Source organism: Juglans regia, chromosome 2 (assembly GCF_001411555.2).
Source record: "Juglans regia cultivar Chandler chromosome 2, Walnut 2.0, whole genome shotgun sequence".
Lineage (NCBI taxonomy): Eukaryota > Viridiplantae > Streptophyta > Magnoliopsida > Fagales > Juglandaceae > Juglans > Juglans regia.
The window spans coordinates 7536155-7563055 of record NC_049902.1 but is presented as its reverse complement, the minus strand read 5'-3'; the positions used below and the strand labels follow the sequence as shown (position 1 = coordinate 7563055).

The 26901-nt window shown below is 37.1% G+C and overlaps 4 protein-coding genes across 9 annotated transcripts; 1 reads left to right on the top strand and 3 right to left on the bottom strand.

The window, feature by feature from the left end:
* The first annotated feature begins 658 nt into the window (after positions 1 to 658).
* Positions 659 to 14886, top strand: LOC109002531 (LYR motif-containing protein 4-like). The gene is made up of 2 exons (XM_018980318.2): positions 659 to 955; positions 14369 to 14886. Exon 2 carries the CDS (start codon positions 14385 to 14387, stop codon positions 14676 to 14678), a length of 294 nt encoding a protein of 97 aa, XP_018835863.1. The 5' UTR covers positions 659 to 955; positions 14369 to 14384; the 3' UTR covers positions 14679 to 14886.
* On the bottom strand, positions 1906 to 3583 carry LOC109002525. Its single transcript, XM_035687577.1, has 2 exons — positions 2124 to 3583; positions 1906 to 2033 (listed from the first exon to the last, which is right to left on the bottom strand). The coding sequence occupies exon 1, from the start codon at positions 3077 to 3079 to the stop codon at positions 2525 to 2527; it is 555 nt and encodes a 184-aa protein (XP_035543470.1). The 5' UTR covers positions 3080 to 3583; the 3' UTR covers positions 1906 to 2033; positions 2124 to 2524.
* On the bottom strand, positions 8424 to 9148 carry LOC118347636. Its single transcript, XM_035687578.1, has 2 exons — positions 8779 to 9148; positions 8424 to 8500 (listed from the first exon to the last, which is right to left on the bottom strand). The coding sequence occupies exons 1-2, from the start codon at positions 9128 to 9130 to the stop codon at positions 8463 to 8465; spliced, it is 390 nt and encodes a 129-aa protein (XP_035543471.1). The 5' UTR covers positions 9131 to 9148; the 3' UTR covers positions 8424 to 8462.
* Positions 14887 to 21229: 6343 nt separating the features above from the next.
* LOC109002527 (heparanase-like protein 1) lies at positions 21230 to 26372 on the bottom strand. Of its 6 annotated transcripts, none has more exons than XM_035687572.1 (10): positions 25966 to 26372; positions 24975 to 25226; positions 24805 to 24841; positions 24465 to 24648; positions 24173 to 24321; positions 23857 to 24090; positions 23000 to 23189; positions 22734 to 22859; positions 22484 to 22583; positions 21230 to 21805 (listed from the first exon to the last, which is right to left on the bottom strand). In XM_035687572.1, the coding sequence occupies exons 2-10, from the start codon at positions 25182 to 25184 to the stop codon at positions 21413 to 21415; spliced, it is 1623 nt and encodes a 540-aa protein (XP_035543465.1). In that variant the 5' UTR covers positions 25185 to 25226; positions 25966 to 26372; the 3' UTR covers positions 21230 to 21412. The 6 variants fall into 6 exon arrangements, with proteins under 6 accessions (XP_035543465.1, XP_035543464.1, XP_035543469.1 ...); XM_035687571.1 differs by having other exon boundaries at positions 25947 to 26293; XM_035687576.1 differs by lacking the exon at positions 25966 to 26372 and adding an exon at positions 25780 to 25879.
* Positions 26373 to 26901: the final 529 nt, after the last annotated feature.

Here is a 26901-nt window from a genome sequence, read left to right as displayed (position 1 = left end):
ATGAAGGATTGGTTCCAGATTATACTATACCCCTAGAAAAAACTCGGAGGATATCGCAAACTCTTTGAAATCCTACTCAGACTGGAGCTTTCACAAGATTGATCGATCCCAAAGTCGATTTGCGCACTCGGTTGCGCCATAGGCAACTACAAACTCTTTGTTTGGTAGCATTCCATTAGATATTATTCATTTTACTATTTTGTATATTGATAACAGGAAAAACCCTCGTTAGTAGTTGCGCAATAATTTTTACCTATTTATAACATGCAAGCTTGCTTAGGGAAAAAAAAAACGCTATATATTATTATATTATTATATAGTATTAAATCACTCTTGTATTAAAAAAAAAATTCTATTCATAAGCTTCATACACCACACACCATCTTTTTTGTGATTTTTTTAATTTTTTTCTCTTACCAAATGTGTAGTATACGAATGATGAGTAGAAGAATTAAATTATTTTAAAAAGAATAAAACCAAAAAAAATTTAAAAAAAAAACTTAAAAAAAAAAAAATATGGTGTGTGGTGTGGAGGCTTATGAATAGCAATGCTAAGAAAAAAAACTCTGAAAAACGGCGCCGTTCCGCGCCCTCCCCACCCCCACCCCCACCCCCACTCCAACCTCAAATTACGTTCCCCCAAAACCAAGGTCCCCCGGGGAAAGCTTTGCTTTACTTTCAGTTTCAGTTTCCCACCCCCTCCCTCTCCAGGAACTGCGCCGCACGTAACAGGCTAACAGCCTCCGTCGCATCCTCCAGTCCCTCCGTCGGCGCCCCTCTCTTCCTCACCCTCCGCCTCTCTGCGACTCACGGCCTTCATCTCTGCCCTCTCACAGCCTCTCTGCATCCAACGTTCCCGGCCTCTCCTCTCTTCCTCACTCTCTCAGCGTCTCACGCAGCCCTCCCATCTCTCACGCAGCCGGCAGCCCCTCTCTCACGTCTCTCTGCTTCGACGGTAATTTTTCTTGAGGATCTTTATTTGTATAACGTCAATACTTAATAGTGAAGCACTGAAGCTCTGTTTGTTTAATCTGCAATGATATGTTTGGGTTGCGGACTTCCTAGTTTTTTTTTTTTTTTTCTAAGGACCACGTTAGCCTAAAGCTCTGTTTGTTTTGTTTGATTAAGCATCTGAGATTCTGAGTTGAATGAAAGCTTTCAAGTGGCTTTGCTCCATTGCATATCATCTGTTTTAAAGTGATTTTATCATCTGCATCTGCATATCATTATCATCGATTCATCTGCTAAGTCAAAAATCCCATTATTCTCTTGTATGTTCCAAAATAATTTTATCATCTGCATCTGCATATTACAACATCTCATATTGTTTTAAACTGTGAAGGCTCAACAAAAATAAATAAAAATAAAATAAGGAATAAGAACATATAAGAAATTACTTTGAAATTAACACATGCATGCATATAGGAGACTTTCATATATGGATCGGGTGAAGAAATTAATTGGAGCTTATAATATTAATATATATATATATATATTCTAGCATATATAAACCCACTATAGCAGATGGATGTTTATAGTTAAAAGAATGGTTGTACTTGGTCTTTGACATTGAATGAAGCAAAAATATAGTAGTTGGACAGGTTGCCTCCTTTAAGCTCCCCACCTTTGGTTTAGTTATTAATAATTATATAGTTATAGCTACTTTTATTACTATGTTTATTTTTGTTACTACATATATAAACCGGAAAACCGGACCGACCGGACCAGAAAACCAGTAAAACCGGAAGTACTGGTTTAGGAGGATAACCAGTGCGTAATTGGTTTTGGAAAATGCAAAACCGGTACATACCGGCTTGGTCCTAAATTTTGTCCAAAACCGGACCGGTTACACCCCTAGTTACGCTACTTTGACATTGAGAAGAATGGAAAATTTAGATGGGAACTTTAGAGTGAAAAAACACACCTGAATAACTTCTTCCACACACAAATCCTCAATCCTTTTGATAACACAATCTCTATGCTTCATGGAGATGCCCGACAGCAGCAAATGATTTCCTCTTTTCTTTTTGGACCTTGATCACAGAACTAGATTGTATCTTTTAAGCCATAAGACTATTCCCTATGAGGCTGACAAGGAAGATTGCAAATATAAACATCAATACCTGTGCCTCTAACTCAGAAACTCTCTGTAAAGATGCCTGTTCAATGTAAGCACAACGCTTGCACTCTTCTTCAAGCAAACCTGTAATTCGGTACCTTAGCTCGGCCATTTCTTGTGCCAGGTCCTCTGCTTCTTCTTTTGCTTTCAACTTTTCCTCTCTCAATTCTTCCTAGAAACCATTACCGGATACAATCAAGTCATGTAACTAATTATTATTCTAATGCTACAAAATATGATGTCTTGATAAGTGAAGAGAAGGAATCAGATAGATAACAGTGAACAAGAATTTATGGCTAGAGACTATTGATAGATGGGTAGCAAAAGTCCATGTGGCGGTCTAAAAAGTGGACTGGAAAAAAGAGCTTCTTCCCTTTAACACATTACAATGTTTCTGGACATAAATCACACACAAATTAATGCATAATTATACAGTGTAATGTACCCGAATTCTTTTAATATACTAAGCTTATCCTCTGGCTTGCTCAAGCAGGTCTGACACTTCTGATGGGATCTGTCCTTGTTTTGCAGCCATTCTTCAATCCCTTGACAAAATAGTCTAGCATTCTTTTCAGACATATCAAGCTTCTCTTTCAGTTCCTTATTTTCGTCATCCAGAGATTCAATAATTTTCTGTGCATCCTGAAACTGAGCCTCAAGCTCTTGAATCATCCCATTCATCCTAGCTCTTTCTTCAGTAGTTTCCTCCTGGATTTTATTAGCCTCAAAGCAGCTCTGTTCCAAGGCCATGATATCAAGTTTCATGCTTTCTATTTCACATTGAGACTCTAATGCCATGGCTGCGATGGATTCCTCTAATTCCTCTATGCACAAAGCTGAATTTTGTAACTCTGCTTCTTTTCTATTTAGTTCCTGCAGCAAGAGCAAGCGCTCTGAATCAGACCTCTTTAGCTCCTCCCTTGACCTGTCAACTTTGTCATGTAAATCTTCAATGTACATGCTCTATCAGGCAGTTCACCTCCGTGTTGCTCACATTTAGTTGATCCTGCACGTAATCTGTGATGAAGCTGAGTTAAAGAGCACCTTCCATCAATGTGCATATGCTGTTACATTTTCATTGACAAATACCAGAAAGGATATGTCTTAAGTAACCCATTGGATGGATGAAAAATATTTAAAGAAATTTTTTTTAACTCTATGATTTATATATTATATAAATATCCAATGGTTAAATACGACTGATCTTGTTGGTGGAACCAAAATATACATGAACTGCTTTCCCCTAAACCATGCACAAATTCTGCATGAACTATAGAGAGAAGAGAGGGTATTAAGCCCCACCTCTAGATATTATTTTTCAGGATAACTGATCAGGGAATAAAACTCAAGAGTTGAACATAACACCCAAATATTTATCCTTGCATAGGGTTATCCTAAATCACCGTGGCCATGTCAAAGTTTCCTCAGGGTTAGAGCTCCGTTTGGATGTTAAGAGTATCTCAAATCATCTGTGACTAGTAATAAAATATTTTGTTAATAGTATTGAATAGTTTATGAATAGTAGTGAAGTAGTTTGAAAATATCTGATAACAGTTGTGTTCCCAAATAAGTCCTTAATGTAAGGACAAAGAACTACAAAACACAGAGACACAATGGATACGTTGCCCAAACAACGATAAAAAATTTGAGTTTCCACAACCATAGAACCATAGAGCAAGTGAACGTATTCCAAAATGAAAAAATTCTTTCACACATGAAAAAGTTAGCGCATCTTAATATTATTTTGATCAGAATGGCATGAAACACATTCCTTAAATAATAAAATGAAAATTGTACAATCAGTTGAAATAATGGACAACCTAAGAAAACAGTTATGTATAGATACAAGAATAACTACCTATTTCTCTCCAAAATACCTAAGAACGCATTTGTTAAAGGTAGACAAATTCTAGATTCGGTTCTAATTGCAAATGAAGTTTTGGATGGACGCCTCAAATCTCGGGAACCCGGGTTACTTTGCAAATTAGATATGGAAAAAGCCTATGATCATGTTAACTGGAAATTTCTACTCTATTTACTTGCAAGATGCGGTTTTGGAGAGAGATGGATGAAATGGATAGAGTTTTGTATCTCAACAGTACGATTCTCTATTTTGGTGAACGGTTCTCCAGTGGGCTTCTTTGACTCCTCCCGTGGGTTGAGACAGGAAGATCCGCTATCTCCATTACTATTCCTATTTGTCATGGAAGTCCTTAGTAAGATGATTGTAGGGCTTGAGGAAGGTGGTTTTCTCCACTATTTCTCGGTGGGGAATGGTAATTTTGACTCTCTTGATATTTCTCATTTGTTGTTTGCTGATGATACTCTTATATTTTGTGGAGCAAATCTTGGAAATATCCAATCTCTGAGGGCCCTATTTCTTTGCTTCGAAGTGGTTTCGGGTTTGAAAGTTAATCTGTCAAAGTTTGAGATGGTGCCGATGGGGAATGTTCCTGATGTGGCTGCTCTAACCTCTCTTTTGGGATGTAAGGTATCCTCTTTACCCCTTCAGTATCTTGGATTACCACTGGGTGCCCCCTTCAAATCAAAGCAGATTTGGAATCCTGTGGTTGAAAAGGTGGAGCGTAGGCTGGCATCTTGGAAGAGATTGTATTTATCCAAAGGTGGCAGGCTTACATTGATCAAAAGTACTCTTTCTAACCTTCCCACCTACTTTTTGTCTCTTTTCCCACTCCCAGTAAAGATTGCCAACCGTATTGAGAAGCTACAACGTGATTTCTTGTGGAGTGGTTTGGGAGACGAGTTCAAGTTTCATCTGGTCAATTGGAACACAGTATGCACTCCAGTCTCTGGGGGTGGATTGGGTATTCATAACTTGATTAAATTCAATCAAGCTTTATTGGGAAAATGGTTGTGGCAGTACCAACAAGAAAGGGGGGCTTTATGGAAATCGGTCATTGATGCACAGGTTGGGGAAGCATGGGGCGGTTGGTGCTCGAAGAGGTACGTGGTCCATATGGGGTAGGGTTGTGGAAAAACATTAGGAAGGGGTGGGAGACTTTCAGGAGATATACACATACTGGGGTGGGTGATGGCTCTCGCGTAAGATTTTGGTATGATAGATGGTGTGGTGAACGCTGTCTTAAAGACACTTTTCCCGCCATTTTTGAGTTAGCACGAGTAAAGGATGCAGCGATAGCGGACATTTTGGCTTTTTCTAATGGCTCCCCTCAATGGAATGTGGACTTCATTAGGGCAGCCCATGATTGGGAGATGGAGGTTATTTCGGATTTCTATGCAGCTTTGTATTCAGTACGTATTGTCAAGATAGGTCGAAATATTGTGTGAAAATAGCCAAAAGTATCCGGCCTTGTGGTTTCCCTCCAATATATAAACTGTACATCGGATTCTATACATGGGAAGGATTCTATATATGGAAATAACGTTGTATATGCTAATTCTATCCCTATACAATCTGTCAATTAATAAGCTAATGATTCTGAAGAGTAAATCAAGGAAACAAATATGGAAACAAATATGGACAGCAAAGCTGTCCATTGACATCCCCCCTCAAATTGATGCGGGTTGATCAACCAACATCAATTTGCTACTTAGGAAGCAATGCCGATGACGAGTAAGAGCCTTGGTAAAGATATCTGCAATTTGTAGCTCAGTGGAAATGTGCGGAAGAGTGATAACACGAGCTTCAAAGGCTTCACGGATAGAGTGACAATCTACTTCAATATGCTTGGTGCGCTCATGGTAGACAGGATTAGCCGTGATCTGAATAGCACTTGTATTATCAGCGTGTAGAGGTGTAGGATCAATCTCAGATAAGTCTAACTCAGCAAGCAAACCTCGAAGCCAAATAATCTCGGAACAAGCAAGAGACATCGCTCGATATTCAGACTCGGTAGATGACTTAGAAACTCTGTCTTGCTTCTTACTCTTCCAAGAGATCAACGCATCACCTAAGAACACACACCAACCAGTGATGGAGCGACGTGTATCAGCATAACCAGCCTAATCAGCATCGCTATAAGCAGCAAGACGAGGGGAATTGCCTGCAGGAAAGAATAACCCACGGGCAGAAGTGCCCTGAACATAGCGTATAATCCTACGAACAGCAGCCAAATGAAGATGACGGGGAGTTTGAAGAAACTGGCTGACTTGCTGTACAGCAAAGGAAATATCTGGTCTAGTGATAGTGAGATAGACAAGGCTACCCACCAACTTCCGATATAAACTAGGATCGGTAAGTAAGTCACCCTCCTCTTTGCGAAACTTGACATTTAATTCCATGGGAGTATCGACAGAGGGAGCTTCCTGTAGTCCAGCTGTAGCCACCAAATCACTAGCATACTTATGCTGATTGAGGGAAATACCAGAGGAACTACGATGTACCTCAAGACCAAGAAAATATGTGAGAGACCCAAGATCTTTCATATGAAAAGATTCTGAGAGATGAGTCTTGAGCTGGACAAGTAAAGCAGAATCGGAACCAGTGATCACAATATCATCAACATAAACCAAAAGGACAACAATACCCATGTCTGATTTTCGAAGAAACAATGAAGTGTCATACTTGCTCTGCTTGAAGGAAAATTGTAATAAAGTGGTTCGAAACTTATCAAACCAGGCCCTTGGAGCTTGTTTGAGACCATAAAGAGAACGACGAAGTTTACATACATTGGAGGTCGGAGAGGGAAACAATCCCGGGGGCGGCTTCATATAAATACACTCTTTAAGGTCCCCATGAAGAAAAGCATTCTTGACATCCATCTGATGTAGTGGCCAATCATGGGAAGCAGCAAGAGCTAGGATCGTACGAACAGTAGTCATCTTAGCCACAGGAGCAAAGGTCTCTTCATAATTGACACCATATTCTTGATTATTCCCAAGGGCAACAAGCCGAGCTTTATAACGATCCAAACTTCCATCAGAGCGAACCTTGACTGAGTAAACCCATTTGCAACCCAGAGGAACTATAGTGGAAGGACAAGGTTCAATGTCCCAAGTATGATTGGCCTCTAGAGCGGCAATATCTTCCTGCATAGCTTGTCGCCAACAGTCATGCTTGACAGCATGTGAGTAGCATGTGGGAATATCAAAATTGGACAAAGCAGCAGTAAGAGCGGAAATAGAATTGCCAGAAGAGAACCCATACCTATCTGGGGGTATAGACACTCGAGGAGAGCGACGTACCAAAGGTTCTGGAGGCGCTGCAACTAACTGATTCTGATGCATGTGAGGATCAGATAGCGGGTGAGCCACCGGAAGAGACTGTGGGCGGGAGCGTCTCGTATACACCATACCTGGTTTAAAGCGAGAACTAACTTGATGAAGATTTGAGAGTTGCTGCTCAAAAGAGGGGAGGACCACAATGGAAGAAGAGGGCATAGAAGACACAGGAAAGAAATGTTGATTTTCAAAGAAAATAACATTCCTAGAAATGCGTGTGCGATGTAAATTAGGATCATAGCAAACAAATCCCTTTTGACACACATTATATCCCAAGAATGCACATCTAACAGATTGAGCAGATAATTTATGTCGCTCATGAGGAGGTAAATGAACAAAACAGACACAACCATAGATACGGAGATTATCGTAACTAGGTTGTTTAGCAAACAAACGAAAATAGGGAGATTCCATGTGCAAGACTTGGGAAGGTAAACGATTAATCAAGTGAGTAGCAGTTTTCAGAGCCTCGATCCAAAACATGGAGGGAACAGATGATTCTAACAAGAGAGTACGTACCACATCAAGAAGATGGCGATTTTTGCGTTCAGCTACTCCATTTTGTTGAGGAGTAGCGGGACATGAACGTTGATGGATAATACCTTTAGAAGCCAAGAATGCCTGAAACTCAGTAGACAAATATTCACCACCAGAATCTGTGCGTAACGTCTTAATAGTCGCAGAAAATTGATTATCGACATACGCTAAAAACTCAGTGAAAGTACGAAAAACCTCAGATTTAGAGCGAAGAAAATAAATCCAAGTGAATCTGCTATGATCATCAATAAAAGTCACATAGTATTTAAATTTTTCATGTGAACTAACTGGGGAAGGTTCCCAAACATCACTATGGATAAGATCAAAGTAATGAGACGCTCTACTAGCATGCAAAGGAAAGGGAAGTGTTTTGCTTTTACCAAGTTTACAAGAATCACACTCAAAAGATGAAGAAGAAGAACGTTCTTTATTACCAAGAAAACCAGAGTGCAATACATGAGATAAGATCTGAGTATTGGGATGGCCTAAACGACGATGCCATACCATACTCAAATGAGGAACATTATTACAAGCAAAAGATTTAATAGAAGACACTGAAGAAAATGTGGGAATAGGTAAAAATAGTGGAAACAAGCGCCCCACTTTAGGTCCCTTCGCGATCGGCTCCCCCGTGACCTGGTCCTGCACAACACAACCATCACCAGAAAAATTAACAGCACAATTGTTATCAACTAATTGACCAACAGAAATAAGATTCGTGGAAAGCTGAGGAGCAAGAAACACATCAGTAAATGTGGCAGAGGCATCTCCAACAGCATCTATAGGCAAAGAACTGCCATTGGCAGTCTGAATGGCAGATTGACCAGCATAGGGCCGAACATGACACAGGGTTGTGGAAGTATTCGTCATGTGATTAGAAGCGCCCGAGTCTACGTACCAGAGTTTAGTATTATTTTTACCTTGAAATCCCATTGCAGATAATGCCGAAATGAGCATTTGTTGCACCATTTCTGGTGTACAGTAATTTGCTGCAGGAGGTGCAAAATCAGAGGAAGCACCTGAGGAGGAGCCATGTGCTACAGGAGTTGCTGCAGGAGGAACAATAACAGAAGTCTGGAATGCTTGAGCTTGACGATTCTGTGGACGGATGCGACATTCTTTGATAATATGACCCTTTTTCTTGCAATAAGAACAATATTTCTTGGGACAATTGGCAGCAATATGCCCATACTCCTTGCAACAGAAACATTGCAAATTTTTAGAAGTCATAGGTGATCCTCGTCCTTGGGCAGCATAAGCCACAGTTGCCATCCCAGAATTACCATGAGATTGCTCCAGAATAGCTTGAGTACTGAGACGTTATTCTTCACGAAGTAACTCACCAAAACAAATATCAAGAGAAGGAACAGGTGATCTATTCAGCAGAGAGGAGCGAATAGATTCATATTCCGGGCGTAGTTTCATAAGAAACTGATCACGGCGGCTAGTCTCATGAAAAGTCTGAATAGTCGAAAGAGCGGCAACAGGAACATCCGCTGTAACCAAATCAGTATATTCATGCCAAAGAGTTAGAAATGCTGAGTAGTAGTCTTGGATGGAAAGACTACCATGTTGAAACATGGCAATTGCATGTTCTAACTGAAAGCGACGAGCATCATTAGCTTGATGATAAACCTTCTTCAAGTAATTCCACATGGATTGAGCGGAACGATGAGCCCGTAAGTTGGTAATAATATGTGGTTCCACCGAACCAAGAAGCCAAGACATAATCCGAGCATCAAGCACAGCCCATGAAGGAGAAGCCTTGAGATCATGGGATGTGTCAGGATTAGATGTTTGGGCAATATCCGTGCCATCAATATGACCCCAAAGATCTTTTCCCTTGAGGAAAAGCTCAAACTGAAATGCCCAAGTAGAGTAATTTGTGCCCGTAAACTTGACACATACAGGTGCAGAGTCCATCGCAAATAAATGAAGCCAAGACAAAGCAAAAGAAACAGAAACAGCAAGGGAATTTAACCGAGACCAAAAAAATTCTCCAGGAAACAAAATCAAGACAGAAGCCGAAAGCCACAGAACATAAAAAAAAAACTGACCAAGCCGAGAGAAAGAAAATCCCACGTGAGAAGCTGCACCCAGACGAAGTTGAGAACCCAAACGGAATAACCAGAACAAGCTACAGCCACCCAGACAAAGCCGAAAGTCACAACAACGAGAAGCCCAGAGCCGAGAAATTGCCAGAGAGTTGTGAAGGCAACTACGAAGACACAGAGACGCCGGAAACACTACCAGAGTGCTGCGCCGACAAGCAACTAACCACAGAAAGGACCGAAAGGCTAGAGAAGACTGCGTCGATAGCCACCCAACAACAGAAAGTGCCGAAACCACCAGACCCGAAACGGGATTGCCGAGAAAGCGAAAAAAAAATTGTCGAGGAGAAGAAACTAGGAGACGGCTCTTGATACCATGTCAAGATAGGTCGAAATATTGTGTGAAAATAGCCAAAAGTATCCGGCCTTGTGGTTTCCCTCCAATATATAAACTGTACATCGGATTCTATACATGGGAAGGATTCTATACATGGAAATAACGTTGTATATGCTAATTCTATCCCTATACAATCTGTCAATTAATAAGCTAATGATTCTGAAGAGTAAATCAAGGAAACAAATATGGACAGCAAAGCTGTCCATTGACACGTATGACAGAGGGTACGATGGATATGATGTTTTGGAGCCCTTCCAAAAAAGGTAGATTCACGGTCCATTCATTTCACATAGTTTTATCGAATTAGGGCAGGCTCTCATTCCCATGGAAGAGCATATGGCAAACCAAAGCTCCTTCAAAAGCAGCTTTTTTTGTTTGGACAGCAGCTTTGGACAAAATTCTTACAACGAATAATCTAAGGAAAAGACGATTAATGGTATTAGATTGGTGTTATATGTGCAAGAAAGATGGAGAATCTGTTGATCATTTGTTTCTACATTGTGAGGTGGCTAGGACCCTGTGGGCTGATTTTTTTACAGGACTTGGTTTATCATGGGTTATGCCCGGTAGATTGGTGGATTTTCTATCATGCTGGAGAGGCCTTCGTGGAAACACACAAGTTGCAGCAATATGGAAAATGGTCCCTATATGTATGTGTTGGTGTATTTGGCGGGAGCGAAATGATAGAAGTTTCGAAAACCAAGAGAGAACAATGGAGGAGCTTAAACGTTTTTTCTTTAAAACTTTATTTTCTTGGGTGGGAGCTATTGTTTGTAATGGACTCAATGTTCATGACTTTCTTCTTACAGTTGTACAGTTATAGATAGGTATTTCACATGTATACTTCCTGTGTACTTGGGCTTTGCCTATTATTATGAATAAAACTTCTTGATTACTTATCAAAAAAAAAAAAACTACCTATTTCTTGAGAGCAGTTCAATAGCTGTATTTCCAACTTTTGAATGCGTTTCTTGTCTTCTGAACGAGCCTCTGACAATGATTTCTAGTCTCTGCATGAAATGAAACAAAAGTCATTTGCTATGATGAGATTAAACGCTTGGTGTGTTTTGGGTAAGGGTGGCAATATATGACATGATCAGTGTTAATTCAACACGAAAACGAAACGATAATAGTGGATTGGGTTTAGCCTTAACGGGTTCAAGTAAAAATGGATTGACCCCTTAAAATACGATTGCTTAACAGGTCACAAACGGATCAACCCGTTAAAAAATTTAAAATTACATTTTTACCCTTAGCTTAAAAACTAAGACACACACACAGATTCACCCTCACAAATTCACAAATCACATCTCAGACCTGAGACCTCACGAGTCGCAGCCACCTCCCTCAGGCATCACGAGTCCCAGCCTCGCCGTTCAGCCGCCTGCCGCTCAGCCTTCTCATGGCATCCCACTCCTAGGCCATCTCTGAGTCTTCTCCTCAACCCTATCCCACGAGTCATAGCCCACGGGTTCGTTCTTCTCTTCTCTTCTCTTCGCACGAGTCATTGGTTCATTGAATCATTCTTCTCTTCTTCACTTCTTCTCTTCTCCTCAACCTGTCACTGCTCAGCCGTCTCACTGCAGGTTCGTTATTCTCTTCTTCTTAATTTTTCGAGGTTGCGAAGAGACAGTCCATCATCTACTTCCTCTACGCCCCCAAGGTCAAGAGCATCATGGACCTCGAATCATGAAAACCCTCATAAGTTATGATTCTATTTTGTTGCAGCTCTCGAGGATAGTTGCCTTTTTAATTTATTCTCATATTTATATATTACTTTATGGGTTCTTACTTGGGATTTATGGTGGTTTAGGAAATAACTGGATTTTGAATTTCGGTTATTGCCACACTTTTTTTAGTAAGTAATAATTTCTATGGTTTTTATGGCCTTGATAGCTTAATTCTGTGACCCATTTTGAACGAGTTAATTATTGATACTGGAAATTTGTCTACGATGATAGAATTTGTGGGGGTTTTTTTGTGAGTGATAGTTAGATTGTTTATAGTGTTTTTTGAGGTTTAGGATGATGATACATATGTGTGCATGGTAATTGGAAACTCAAATTGTTGAATAAGATGGTTTGTGAGAATTTTAAGCAAAACAATCAAGTTCACTTGCCCAAGCCGAACTAAACTATTACCTAACTATATTTGGTTGTTGCCTTTGGTCGGTTTAGATTTTAGATTTATAATGTAACAAACATGTTTCGAAAAGAGGGACAACATAGCTTACAGTTACATTTTGTCAAAGAAAATCCGTTTCGCCACCTAGGATCTTGAAGAAAAAAAAAATTAAATGAAAATCCAGCTTGGAGCGTTAAATTGTCCCAAAACAATTGGCTTTGACAGGACATGGGCTATGCCTATTTTCATTCATATCAATGAAACTTACTTCTTACTTATCAAAAAAATTGGGTGTACCTGGGCCTTGCCTAGTTCTATGAATACAATATCTTTGATTACTTATCAAAAAAAACTTATCAAAAAAATTGGCTTTGACAGGATTGACTTTCCATCTTTAACCAGCGCATATAAGGCTTGGTCAAGTGAAATTTTAGTTACATTGGAAATTTTAGTTCCATACTTTGTTTCCATTACTGAGCATATCAATGAGATGTTATTATTTTGACTTTGTTTCCATTACTGAGCATGTTGTTTGGTTGGGAAAAGGGGCAGGGAGGTTTATGGTAGTACAAGAATATATTAGCAAGGGAGGTTTATGGTTTCATTGGTTTGAGTGGATTACAAAACCAGGGGTGAAATATTTTAATGGAGGAGTGATATATGAGAAATGGGTGGAATTCCTGGGCTTTTTGTTATTCATCTGATGCTGTTATATGTTGGAATGTATATGTTGCTGTTATAATTTTGTGAACTCCAGTAACTCAAACCAATCTATATGCCGCTGTTATATTTTGTGATAATGTGGTGATAGTGGTACTGCTCCTTTGCATGGTGTTTTTCTCCCTTTGTAAAGCTTGTGATTTGATTTGTAGTTGTCTTAGATTGGTTGTTTTGGGTTTCAGGTGGAAAGAAAATTGTGTCCATACTGTTAAATCACTGCTCATGAAGTTTAGGAGCAGTTCTTAGCAATTTTAATGTGTTATTTTGGACGTTTTTATTCCGTACCTGATCTTTGGGTGGTTGTTTTTTTTTTTTGTTCCATACCACAAAAGCACTACCCTAAAGCTTGAAGTTGTTGTGGACTGGAAGTTGTCTATGTTTTGTTGGATTGAAATGATTGTAGGAAATGAAAAATGGCTTTAAAAAGCTCTCTTACTATTTTTACTCTACCTTGAGCAATGTATTGTGTTGGGTGAAATTTGTGACTGCATATATGCTGCTGTTATATTTTGTGATGATGTGGTGATAGTGGGACTGCATACATGGGACTCTATATGCTGGAATCTTGTGAATGTGCTGTTATAGTCATGTTGTATGACTGCTGGATATTGCTGAAAATTGCTGAATTGTATGAGTCTGAACAGAACATTAACAGTCTATTGTTACTTTGAGAAGTCAGCTGACTTCTTCCAAAATGAAGAAGTTACAACTTCTGTGCAAGTAGAAAGTAGCACAATTTGTTGCTCAACTAGAGATGCTAATTGTATAGATTGTTGGATTGTGAAAATGAAAATGAAAATGAAAATAAAAAGTCTTTTAAAAAAATTGCATTAAAAAATAGATAAAAATAAAAATTAATAATATTTTTTTATTATAGAGAGTGGAATAGCTAATCCAATGTGGAGTTCAAGTTTTGAGTGATTAGTCAAAAGCCAAAAAGTGACATATTAGCCAAACTTTGACTTCTGGTATAACTAATCTAATGAGGATGCTCTTAAAGGCAAAGAGAGTTTCTTAGAACCACGAAGTAAAAATACGGTTGGAAGATAACAAAACTCACTGAAGAGTTGAAATTTTAAAAATTAGGTCAATTGTTTCTTTTACAATCTAATCTTCTAGGCCCTCCAAGTTTGGGTTGCTTCGGGGTTAGGCCCAACCCAAACAGAAGGAAAGCGAGCCTACATTAATCTCTATATGTATCTCTCTCTCTCTCTGTAGAATCAGTGGAGAATTAATGGCGGCGGCAGCAGCAGCAGCAGCAAGAGGGGTCCCGACAAGGTCGGAGGTGCTATCGCTGTTCCGGTCTCTTCTACGCACAGCCCGGCAGTTCAGTGATTACAACATCAGGGAGTACACTAAGCGCCGAACCATTGATGGGTTCCGCCTCAACCGGACCCTGTCTGACCCGGATTCGATCACCTCCGCCTTCTCTGACGGCAAGGCCCAGCTCGAGGTTGCGAAGAGACAGTCCATCATCTACTCCCTCTACGCCCCCAAGGTCAAGAGCATCATGGACCTCAAATCATGAAAACCCCCATAAGTTATGATTCTATCTTGTTGCAGCTCTCGAGGACAGTTACCTTTTTAATTTATTGTTGTATTTATATATTAATTTATGGGTTCTGACTTGGGATTTATGGAGGTTTAGGAAATAACTGGATTTTGAGTTTCGGTTATTGCCATGCTTTTTTTAGTAAGTAATAATTTCTATGGTTTTTATGGCCTTGATAGCTTAATTCTGTGATCCATTTGAACGAGTTAATTATTGATACTTGGAAATTTGTCTACGATGATAGAATTTGTGGGGTTTTTTTTTGTGAGTGATAGTTAGATTGTTTATAGTGTTTTTTGAGGTTTAGGATGATGATACATATGTGTGCATGGTAATTGGAAACTCAAATTGTTGAATAAGATGGTTTGTGAGAATTTTAAGCAAAACAATCAAGTTTACATCTCGTTTGCTGATGAAATTATAGGAATGAGATATGTTCAAGTAAATATTACAAATGCAAAATCATTATTGTTAAGCTATACAAGAAGTTTTAGGCTAACTGTTTACTGAAAAAGGAATACATGGTTTTTCATTTTAAAGCTTTTTTTCTTTTTCCTTATAATATGGTACTTTTTTGTTTATAATTGTGGATGTTGAACTCCTAGGGTTAAGGATTAGACTCTAAAGCTGGTAGTTTCAATCCTAAGTAGAATGTCCCAAAACATTGGAGTTTCATAGAAGTTAGATGAAATAACCGTGGACTCAGCTTGGGCAAGTGAACTTGATTGTTTTGCTTAAAATTCTCACAAACCATCTTATTCAACAATTTGAGTTTCCAATTACCATGCAAACATATGTTGCTTGATAACAACTCGACATTACAAATCCTTAAACTATTACAGATAATGAAAATATTACAATAACTTTTGAGCATGTTCTTGAACCGAACATGTTTTTTGAAATGAAAATTCTAAAAACTTTTATATACCGTTGCTATTAATGATAAAATAGATAATCCAACACAACCTTATCTTCTATTGTTGGGAATAGAATTGCTATTGATGTTCAATTAAATCTATTTGTAATTGATAATGTATCGAGCTGTCTCTAATTTCATGATGGCGCTGAATGAAGTTGATAAACTCATTTGTTGATTGCGCGACAATTCTGGAATATTATCATCAAGTTGATCATACTCCATGTTCAAACCCTGACTATCATCACGCTCTTCCTCAATGATCATGTTATGTAGAATAACACATGCTTTCATTATATTTGTTATGTCAATGACTTTTTTAGGTCATTATATAGATGCTCCTTGTTGCTACTTGTTCTGATGATCTGATCAGTTCAGCTCCTAAACTATATTCAAATTGTTGTTAACCCCCTGAATGTCTAATTTTAGTACTGACTTGAATAGATCTCCATATATCATATTGAAAGAAATTATCAGAGACTCAGTAGGAAATAGACAAAGGTTTTTTCCGTGACTATTGAGACATGGGGAGGCATATGCCTGGCCTTATGATTAGGAAAGTATTTTAGACATTACAGGAGTGTGTTCTGAGTAGAGTTTTCACAATGTGTTGCTTGTATTTTTTTATCTTTTCTACATGAGATCTAACTCGGCTTAGATTGGTTTCCCACCTTCCAAAACCAAGACCATCTGCTGTTTTTCGGGTCAACTTGAACCAAGCTGACAGCTGATTAAACCGCTCTTTAATTGGTTCTAGTTGGCTTGAGTTGGGCGGGCTGGTCGGATTTTTGGATTTTATGCACAAGCCTATTTGATGCTTCATCTTGTCCTATGCTCCAGTTAGGACTCATTTGTTTTCACAGTTTCATCTCATCTAATTATTATAATTTTTTTAAATTTCTATACAAAATATAATAAACAATTTAACTTGTTCAAATTTCAATTTAACTTGTTCAAATCTTAAAAAAATATATTAAAAAAATATATTCTAACAATATTTTATCTCAACTCATCTCATCTTAAAAAAAAAGTAAGGGCGGGAAGCTGGAGGTTGCTTCCTTACCTAGCATGACCATAGTAGTATCTTACTCGGGAACTAGATAGTAAGGGCGTGTGGATGGTAAGAAGTTGCAAGCGTTCCCTCAAGTTTGATTTATGTCATAGTTTAGATGCCAATACCACTAGAGAATTTGTAATGAACTCTTAGGCGGCTGATATTAATAGTCTTAAGGTGAATTCATATTTAGATTTGAACCAACGACTTAGTACATGCCAAACCACTTGGGAGTAACCCGATGACCATTGAGCCACCATCCTTGGTAGTTATGCTCCAGTTAGATTGATTGCAAGGAGGACTGTAAATACATAAGACTACTTGACAAGTCACTCAAAATTGCTTTAGTTAAACTTGAGTTTGGCTCGATTTGCTTATTAAATGAATTGTTTGTGAACACAAAATTATGATCAATTATTGAACGATACAACTCGTATAAAGTTCAACTCAACTCATATAAATTTATGTAAACTCAAATAAAGTCGTATATATTATTTTTATAGTAATATCTCTATATTTATGATAATATTTTTAATATTTTAAAAAATTAGAGCATGTTTTTAATACTAAACATGTTATTCAAATCATTATAAATATAATCACTTATAAACGTATATATAAATTTTATAAGGATATTAGTAAAAAGTCAAAATTTGTTTGTTAAAATTTATAGATGAAGTTATAAGATACAAAATAAATAATCTACTTTATCAAAATGAAATAGCACGTGAATAATTTGGAACTCGCTCAAATATCAAATTAGGTATTTATGAACATAGAATTTAACTCCATGAAAGGCTCAAGCGCAACTCATTAACCACTTGTATTAGCAGGATAGAGGTTGCATGAAATTAAATGTTGATGGAGGATCCGGTGGAAACTCGGGAGAGTCAGGGGGAGCTGGGGAGGTGGAATTATTCAAAATCATAAGGTGAGGTTTTGGCGGGCTTTATTCATTCATATGGGCATGCTACTAATATTATTGCTAAACGTCGCGCTCTTTTGGATGGTCTCCGAATGTGCAAGCAAATGGGATTACGGGATTTAGTGGAGTTAGATTCTCAAGTGATAGTGGGGTGGTAGGCTTCGATAGTTTGTAAGTATTGGTTTTTATGAAATTTTTGGGAGGAAATTACAGACCTTGTTTTTGAGCTTAATGTTAGGTTCTACCATATATTTAGGGAAGCTAACATAGTCACCGATTTCCTAGCTAAACAAGGGACTCAAGGACTTAATAAGGATTTTTATGGCGAGAATTCGGTACCAGGAAAATTTAGAGGGCTTATTCGTCTCGACAAACTGGGTATGCCATATTTTAGACGTTAATGTTTGTGGGGTCTTTTGGTGTTCGTTTGGTTGGGGTGGGATTTTATTGGCATTTGAGTTTATTTTTTGGTTGATTTTGTAATTACTCAGGTGCTCTTTGAATTTTTTTACACAGTATTCATCCGCCATAAGTGAGGATTATTGAATAATATATGGGAGGAGATCACTCTTGAACATGTGATCTCGACTCTTTTAAAAAAAAGCTTCTTTAAAACATCTAGGAGGCTAAAATATAGCCAATAATTGTTAAAATGGGTGTGCATCGATTCATCTAAAAGTTGAAATATTACATCTAGTTATAGTACTATGATAAATTTATTTGTTATTGTATTCCAGCTATTTAATAAATTATTAGGACTGTTCATCTTAATCGGATTTTTTTCAGTCATATTCCAAGTTTCGGGCCGGAACCCATAACCCTTTTTTTTTTTTATCAATTTAAATGTTTTGATGTTTAAATGCTTTTTGGTTTGAAGCGCTGTCAATTTTTTGTTTTGACGAAACCAAGGCCTATCAATTACCTTCAAACTCTCCTTTGTTCTAGCGTCTACACTCGCGTATAACTGCACATGTCAAGAAGTTGAGCCAAATATGTTCGCAATTAGTTACAAAACTTGCGAAGGTCTTCGATGCTAGATTTTTTAAAATAACTAATTAAATTGGATGCATACCTGGGTAACAGGCTCAAGTGCTTCAATCTTTTCAGGAAACTTTGCATTTGTAACTAGAAAAGTAGATATTCGCCGCCGGTGCAGCTTGATGACAACACCACCTTGGTTTCAGATCAAAAAAGACAGGACTTCAAACCAAAAAGCATTCAAACATCAAAACATTCAAACTAATGAAAAAAGAAAAACAGAAATAAAAAAGAACCGAGTTTCGAGTTGTAAACCTGGGTTCCGTATTTAAAATTTGGTTTCATCTGGATTCCGGTTTGAATTTGACCTGGGCTGACCCAGTCTGGGTTTCGGTTCGGATTTGAAACTCGGGTTCAGTCCAGGTATATCCGGGTTCCCGAGCCAAAACCTGGATGAACAGTCCTAAAGATGATTGGTGAAGATCTCTTTAGGCAGACTTAAAGATAATGAATATTTTCAATATGTAGCTTTAAATAGAGTTAACGCCAATACAATATACGAATCATTGAACTGATTGAAGGCTCCGAAAGAGTTAATATCGTGTTACCAAAAGGAACAAAATTTTGAATTGTTGTTGCTTTATATTCTTCAAAATCTAAAAGAAATTTACTCAATTTGAAATATATTTATCGCATTGGTTATCATATTGAAATCTCTAATAAAGACAGTGATGAATATTTACATTACAATAATAAATTTGGGCAATAAGTTTATATTAGAAAAACTGTCAATTTTCTTTTTCATGTTATATTATACACCATTATAAATAATTAAATCACTTGTTATAATGCACTAGAAGTGTTCTGATCTAAAGATCTTTAATGATTGTTTTGGTCATCCGAAATCAATCATTATGTGTCAAATAATTAACAATTCATATGACATCCGTTAAGGAACCAGAAAATTCTTTCACTAATTAATTATCCATGTGTAGTATGTTCCAAAGGAATGCTAACTATCAAACCATCTCCTTCCAAAGTAATTATTGAATCTCCATCATTTTACAAAGAATCCATGAAGATATATGTGGACTTATGCATCTATCAAGTGGGTCAGTTAGATATTTTCTAGTTTTAATAGATCCATCAACTAGATAGTCACATGTTTGTCTACTCTCTATTTGAAATATTACATTTCTTAAATTTTTTGCACAAATTATTAGATTATGGACTCAATTTCCTAATTATCCAATTCAAAGTATTTGATTGGATAATGCAGTAGGATTTACATCTAAAACGTTTGATAATTATTTCCATAATGCTCTCGACCATGGGGGCATAGAGGGAGTAGATGATGGACTGTCTCATCGCAACCTCAAGCTGGGCCTTGCCGTCGGAGAAGGCAGAGGTGATCGAATCCAGGTTGGACATGGTCTGGTTGAGGCAGAACCCATCAATGGTTCGGCGCTTAGTGTATTCCCTGATGTTGTAATAGCTGAACTACCGAGCTGTGCGTAAAAGAAACCAAAACAGCCATAACACCTCCACCCTCATCGGGGCCTCTCTTGCTGCTAACACCAAAACAACTATGTTTGGTTGTTAAATCAAACTCAACGCATCTCAAGTCATTTTAAATCAATTATTGATATGACTCACTATTTTTTTAATTTTTTATAAAAAAATTAAACTCATCTAACTTAAAAAAGTTAAATCTATTTCAATAGAATCTATAAAATATTATTATTTATAAATTAATTTAACTTAACTCAATTTAACTTAACTTATTTTATTTGGAAAAAATGGGTCACATGTGAGTCCCAAGCCACCTGCCGACCAGTTGGGCAAATACGGGAAGCATGATATGGGGGAGTGGGAAGTAGGGGTGTAGGTGGCAAACCCACTAAAGAGCCAACTTTATAAAGAGCAGTATCTATACTAGTTTGGCTTTAAGGTCCGATTTGAATTATTTCATCTTATTTTATTTAATCTCATCATTAAAAATTTTTTAAATTCTTACATAAAATATAATAAATAATTCAATTTTTTTAAATTTTAAAATAATAATAATATTAAAAGATAATATTCTAACAATATTTTAATCAATTTTCAATTTTCATCTCAACTCAATATCCAAACCGTAGCTAAATCTTTCTATTAAGAAAGCTGTATATAGCTTATTAAATCAAAACAAGATTATTTGTCAAATATCGGTTGCCATAAGAAGTGTTAAACTAATTAAATTATTAGAATAATTTATTTTCATTGTTCATTTAGTATAGTATCAAAATAATGACCTCAAATTCAAATAATGGCTCCACTCTTTACTCCATCTTAATTGAATATTCCATAACGACTGGTTAAAAAAATCCAATTCCATACTGATAAACTTTCTGGGTTACAAGGTAATGATTGATAAAGTTAGTTTGGGTACTGAGGTAAGAATACCTCACTACTATTCATTATTTCATTATTATTCACTATTATTCAATATATATATATTTTTTTATTACTATTCACAGAATACCTGAAAATACATCACTATTTAAACGCAAAAAGGATCCAGGAAATGCAGAAATTTCATATGAGAAATATGTTCATTTAAATCATTGTGAAAATTGATGACTTTCATTGAAAAGAGTAGCAATATCAAATAGTAAAAATTAAAATGCATATTCTATCATAAATTTCTTGTTTTTATTCTCAGTACAAGATACTTCAACTTGCTGTAAATACATCACATCACAACATACAAATTACAATTGCCATAATCACTATGCCATGCAGTTATACACGACATAGTGAAATGAAGCTCCAGAGAGAGAGAGTGCAGAGAAGAATTATACACAAGCAGGAGCATCAAAGTTGGGAAATACTATGAAAGCAAGAGACAATGGTGCGATATATAATGGAGAATTCAAGCCATTATGAACAGGGTCCAACCTTGGGATTTCTCCTTCATCTGTAAGCTTTAATGGAATTCCATTTAGAAGGGAGATTTCACTGCGAATGTAGCCGTCTTTTGGCGTCAAGTGGTACTCCTCTCTGTATAATGGTCCATCTGAAGCTTTCCTTCCAACCCAAGAAACTGTTCTCTTAAGATTATGCATCAGTGATCCTTCACCTTGAGTTTTTTTCTCATTTGCATGAAAATTTACGTTCATACGATTCTCAACCTCGATTATGAAATCAGTCTGATTGCTTAAATTAATCAGCAGTAAAGTAATACCCGCCTGTAAAAATGTGATGACAATAGGCAAAAGTTAGCAGAAAGAAATAGGGGAATTTCAAAAATTAAAATAAATACATAAATCAGGAAATACAAGATATTATAGAGTGACAAGAAGCCATATTGCAGAAACAGCAATCTTCACATGTATATGAAAGTTTTAGGGACTTATGGAAGAGAGACCCTCATTCTAAATAAAATCTTCTTATAGTAAAAATTGAAGAGAAGGAGCCAGGTGGAGAGAGAAGTAGGGGGGGATAAGGTGAAATTAACTTTCAAAATCAAAACTTTGATCCAAAAAGTTGTGCTGAAGATATACCAAGCCACATGCCTCAATCGAGCGCCACAACTGAGTTGTGACCTTAGACCATAAAGCTAAAGTATTCGCAAATCAACTAAGTTGGCACAATAATGAAGCCTAAGAAGTGCACTTGCAATAATTGAGACTCAATGAAATCTGGATCTGCCAAGGAGAGAATATTGATTGCCAGAGATTCGGGTTCAGATGGTCAAAGGAGTAAGCAGAAATGACTAATGATAGAAAGTAATCATGAAAAGGATGGTTACGAAAACCTCACCACGAAAAGATATGACTTACACCTACTAATCCAAAAATTTCCTCGACACTCCTACAATGTTCCCACAATTATTTCCTTCTAAATAAGTCAAAATTGCGCCTTACCCTTCCTTTTGAACAATGGGCATAAGAGCGTAAATATGATGAAGCATCAGTATCAACAGCAAGAACGCCTTTCCCCATAAGTCGATGCCATAGAAGTGCACTACTCAAATCACGATATCAAACAAAAGGCAACGATATATAATTAGATAAGCCTGGGCAAAGAAAAATACTGACCAATGCACCCCCCCCCCAAAAAAAAAAAAGAAAAAAGAAACAAAAAACATAACAAAACAATAACTTATGCTCTTGCCTGTAATAGTCAGGTCTGGGAACAAATGTGGATGTGTTGAGGAGACCATAGTTCCCACCAACTAAAGACTGCCGGCAGTATACTGTTGTATTGTATTTTGATGCCATTCCAAGCTGATCTAAGTACCTAGAATTTAGGAAAAAGAGAAATCCTGAAAAATTGATGACGCAAATAATATAGAACAGTAGTAAATCATAAAATGCTTAAACTATATAAAAGTTATGGACAAAAAACAAGAAAATGGTGAAAGAGGCAACCAAAATTACCAGAAGCTGTTTACAAATGTGTCAGACACATGGCGACCGCCACTGTTATATGCACCACCAGATTCTCCAACCCATGCAGAAGCCCAAGGACCATGCTTTTGAAGAATTTGGTGAAGATTGCTGAATGTATCTGATATCTTGCTCAAGTGAGAGGGGTCCAATATCTTACTTTCAAGACTGGGGTCAACACCTGAAATGGAGAGAGGAATTGTAAAAGCAGAAGCATGAGGGCACAGATAAAAATAAGTGTGCCTTTGGGTGTGTCAAGGCATGCCAGATCTTAGGCATCATTACGAAACCAGAGGTCTTGAAGTGCAGTCTTTAGGAGTTGAAAGTAATCTACGTATGAAAGAAAAATTTACACTTGCCTATTTGTTTTGTCGGGTCTTAACCTTCGACAGACTCACACAGAAGATAAGAAGACAAAGAATTATGCCAATATTTTTGTTGTACAGCACACAAAAATGTAAGTTTCTTTTTAATTGGTTGGTATAACCTTTAGATATACTGTAAGCAGAAGCCATACTTTGTTTTTTTGTCAATGAGTAGTGCCTGCGGGAGGAGGGGGGGTGTAAGAGGAGTTTGAACAATTTCATAAGAAACAAAGAAGGTGTTTTATGCATTTTACTTATCAAGAAAATTACACATTTAACTATTTTTCATGGCCTTGTAACCATTCATTGTGGCTGATACACGACAGAGTTCCACTCCGGGGGGGAAAATGAATGTGCAAAGTAGGCACTGGAATAATTTGTCCTGAAATGCTCCCATCTATAAGAATTTCAAATTAAACCACTAGCAAATATAAGTCCTGGTTTCCAGGTAGAACAAGCATTTTGTATTGTCAAATAGCTCACCTGCACCTAAATTGTATATATGATGAGTCATGGCATTGATTACGCTTGGACCTGAAACCTTAAGAAGTTTAGTGTACCACTCCTGCTCAAAGAATCCTCCAGGTGCTACAAGTGAAGGTTTCAAGGAGGAATTCTTATACAACTCATTCATTACATCCTTAAGTTTGATCAAGTCCTTCCCGTACTGTTCAGCACCAACACTTGCACCAACGCCACTTCCACTCAACTCATTACCTACGATAGCAGAGGCAAAGATAATCATGAAGCAGAACAAGATAATGGCAAACAGTTAAGAGCTTTGTCTATCGGTCCATACCAAACTCCCATGAATCTATTTGGTATCCTTTAGAAATGGTATACGCCATCAAGTCCTTTGTGTTACTAGGGTCCCAATCTCCTCCCCAAACACCCCTCTTGATCTTGTGCCTTCCATAAAGTGCATTTAAGCCAAATGTCACAATTGCCCTACAAATGAAAGATTCAGGTAAGAATATGTGCAAAACCTCCGCCCCTCCGGGGGGGGGGGGGGGTGGTGGATGAGGTTTCCTTTCCTAAATACCGTAGACACAAATTGGAAGAATAAATTGCTCAAATGTCATAAAGCTTACCCCGTCTTGGTGAAAAAAAGGTTCAGCTCATCCCACCTCCTCATGTATAAACAACCCTTTGAAAATCCAAATAACCCATCTTTCATCTTTTGAAATGGATGGCAAGGAGACTTCAAATTTCCTATATTGTACAATACTTGATCTTGCAAAGATCCTCCAATTCTTATCCTCATATGCTTGAAAGCTATCAACCCACCAATATTGAAAGTGTAATACTATGTTGTTAGTCGGAAATTTCCACTAGATACTAATAAAAAAACAATTTTATCACTCCCAAAAGTATTCGCATGTTATGAACATTTATAAAAAGGAGCAAGCTTATTGAAGCAGACAGAGAAACCTTGGATTGCTTTGGCAAGTATCGGATGAGACAAGTCCTGAAAAAAACAAACTACACTGAGCCATGATTCAAATTGCTTCACTGCGTTCCAGCAATTTAATGAAAAGTGTGTGCTATTGTTCCTTCAATGCTAATATACACTTATTTGGTGGAAACTTCTAGATCCTCACCAATTTTGTAACAGATGCATTCCCCCATGGACATTGGTTGTAGTCGCACTTTGTTGGAGGCCACCAATCAAGAGTTGCACAGACGAAGTTATCGTCAGTTTCAGCTACTGTTGCAGTCCCATCTACTACAATTTTAGTAACTCTAATTTCTTGAGCCAAAATTGCAGGGATAGAAACCAGGATGAGAAAAAGATTGAGGTAGAATCCCATGATGTAAATACTCTCTAGACCACCTCAGCCTATACAAGTTAACTGCAACAAGAAGAGTATTTCCTTAACGACAGGCAGATCTTATACAATGTGTAGAGCTAGTACAGGTTTCTAGAAAAGAATTACATGACACTTGAGATTTTTCTACTTCATTGGGATGGGAGTTACAGAAGTTACAACTCTTATTTGCCCCAAACTACATTAATCATCTTTCATCTTTTCAGCCAACCAAGAATTTGAAAGAATTAAAGCTAAAATTCATTTCAATCTATAAAATACAGAAGAAATGTATAGAAAGAAAAAAAAATCCTAAAAAAAAGTGGGAGGAGAGAGAGAGAGTACAAGGCAAAATTAACATCAAGGAAACAAATATGCTTGTAATCAAGAACACGTATTGTGCTAGAAATTCTTGTTAGATCCACGAAGAGACGCAGAAAATGGCTGCTTTCATGCTTTTATTTTATTTTTGTTTTTAAATAAGACTTTTCACCCATACTATAATGGGTTGGTTCGGATATAAACACAAAGCTACCCAGAGAGGATGTAAGATGGTTACGGACAACCCAGATGAGAAATGCCTTCAATAAAATTAAACCAGATAAAGACCGCCATGGATGGTAATAATGGAGACGCTCAGTTCTAAAAGTAGCTTTCCTCGGCGGCATGCATCAGAATCAGTTTGTGGTGGATACATAAAGAACAAAACCGAAAGCAACCCAAATAGAATTCAATAAAATAAGGCCAACCCAGATGAAAACCAACCTCAAATGTCACAACTCACCACTAATGGCAACAGTGAAACTCAACTCGGAAGCAACTTATTTCGAAGTACTTCAAATAAAGTTGCTCTTTTCCGGTGCGGAACGTGCTCTCTGCCTTCCTATCTTGGCGTTTCTGACACCACAGTAAACAGATAATGTGAAATAGGTGGGAATCATACTTGTCGGTTTGGCTAAAAGTTAACAGCTAAAATTTAGCTAAGGTTTTCTAGTCATGGGTTAGGTTAGGTATGTGGAAACAGTTGAGAATCGGAAAGGTTGAGATTATTAGATAGATGATGCAGAATTATTTAAACAAAAGGAGGGGGAGGGGGGGCATATTTTGGGTGTGTAATTGATATTTGGCAGAGATTCCATGCTCAGCCATTACCTTAGCTTTGACTGCAAGTTATGCCTGCACCAAATCTTTCTCATGTATTTTGCATGTGTCGTGTTTTGTGGCTTTGAAGAATGTTTTCTGGCTTTGGGATTTTTTGATTATTTCTTAATTAAATGGGATTTAAACAGTACAATCTGACTATACAGGACCCATTGTATCTGTTTTTTATACCTCAAGGCATTTCCTTTTAATATATATTAATTACGTTTGGACAGTAAAATATTTTTAAATATTATGTGAATAGTAATAAAATAATAATAATAAAATATTAAATAATAATAAAAATTAATAATAAAATAATAAATAATAATGAGATATTATGAAAATACCATACACAAAGGAGGAACTCACATTAGCAATTTCTCATTAATTTTATTTTAATTATTTTTAAAAAATAGAAATACTTTAACCATAAAAATATTCTATAAAGATAAACTTATAAAGTAACGTAATTTGATTTGATATGTTAGATTGTAAAATTAATTTTATTAAAAAATAGATTGAACCTATAATAATTTATACCTTATAGATATAAGATATAATTTGGGCAATTTTTTTT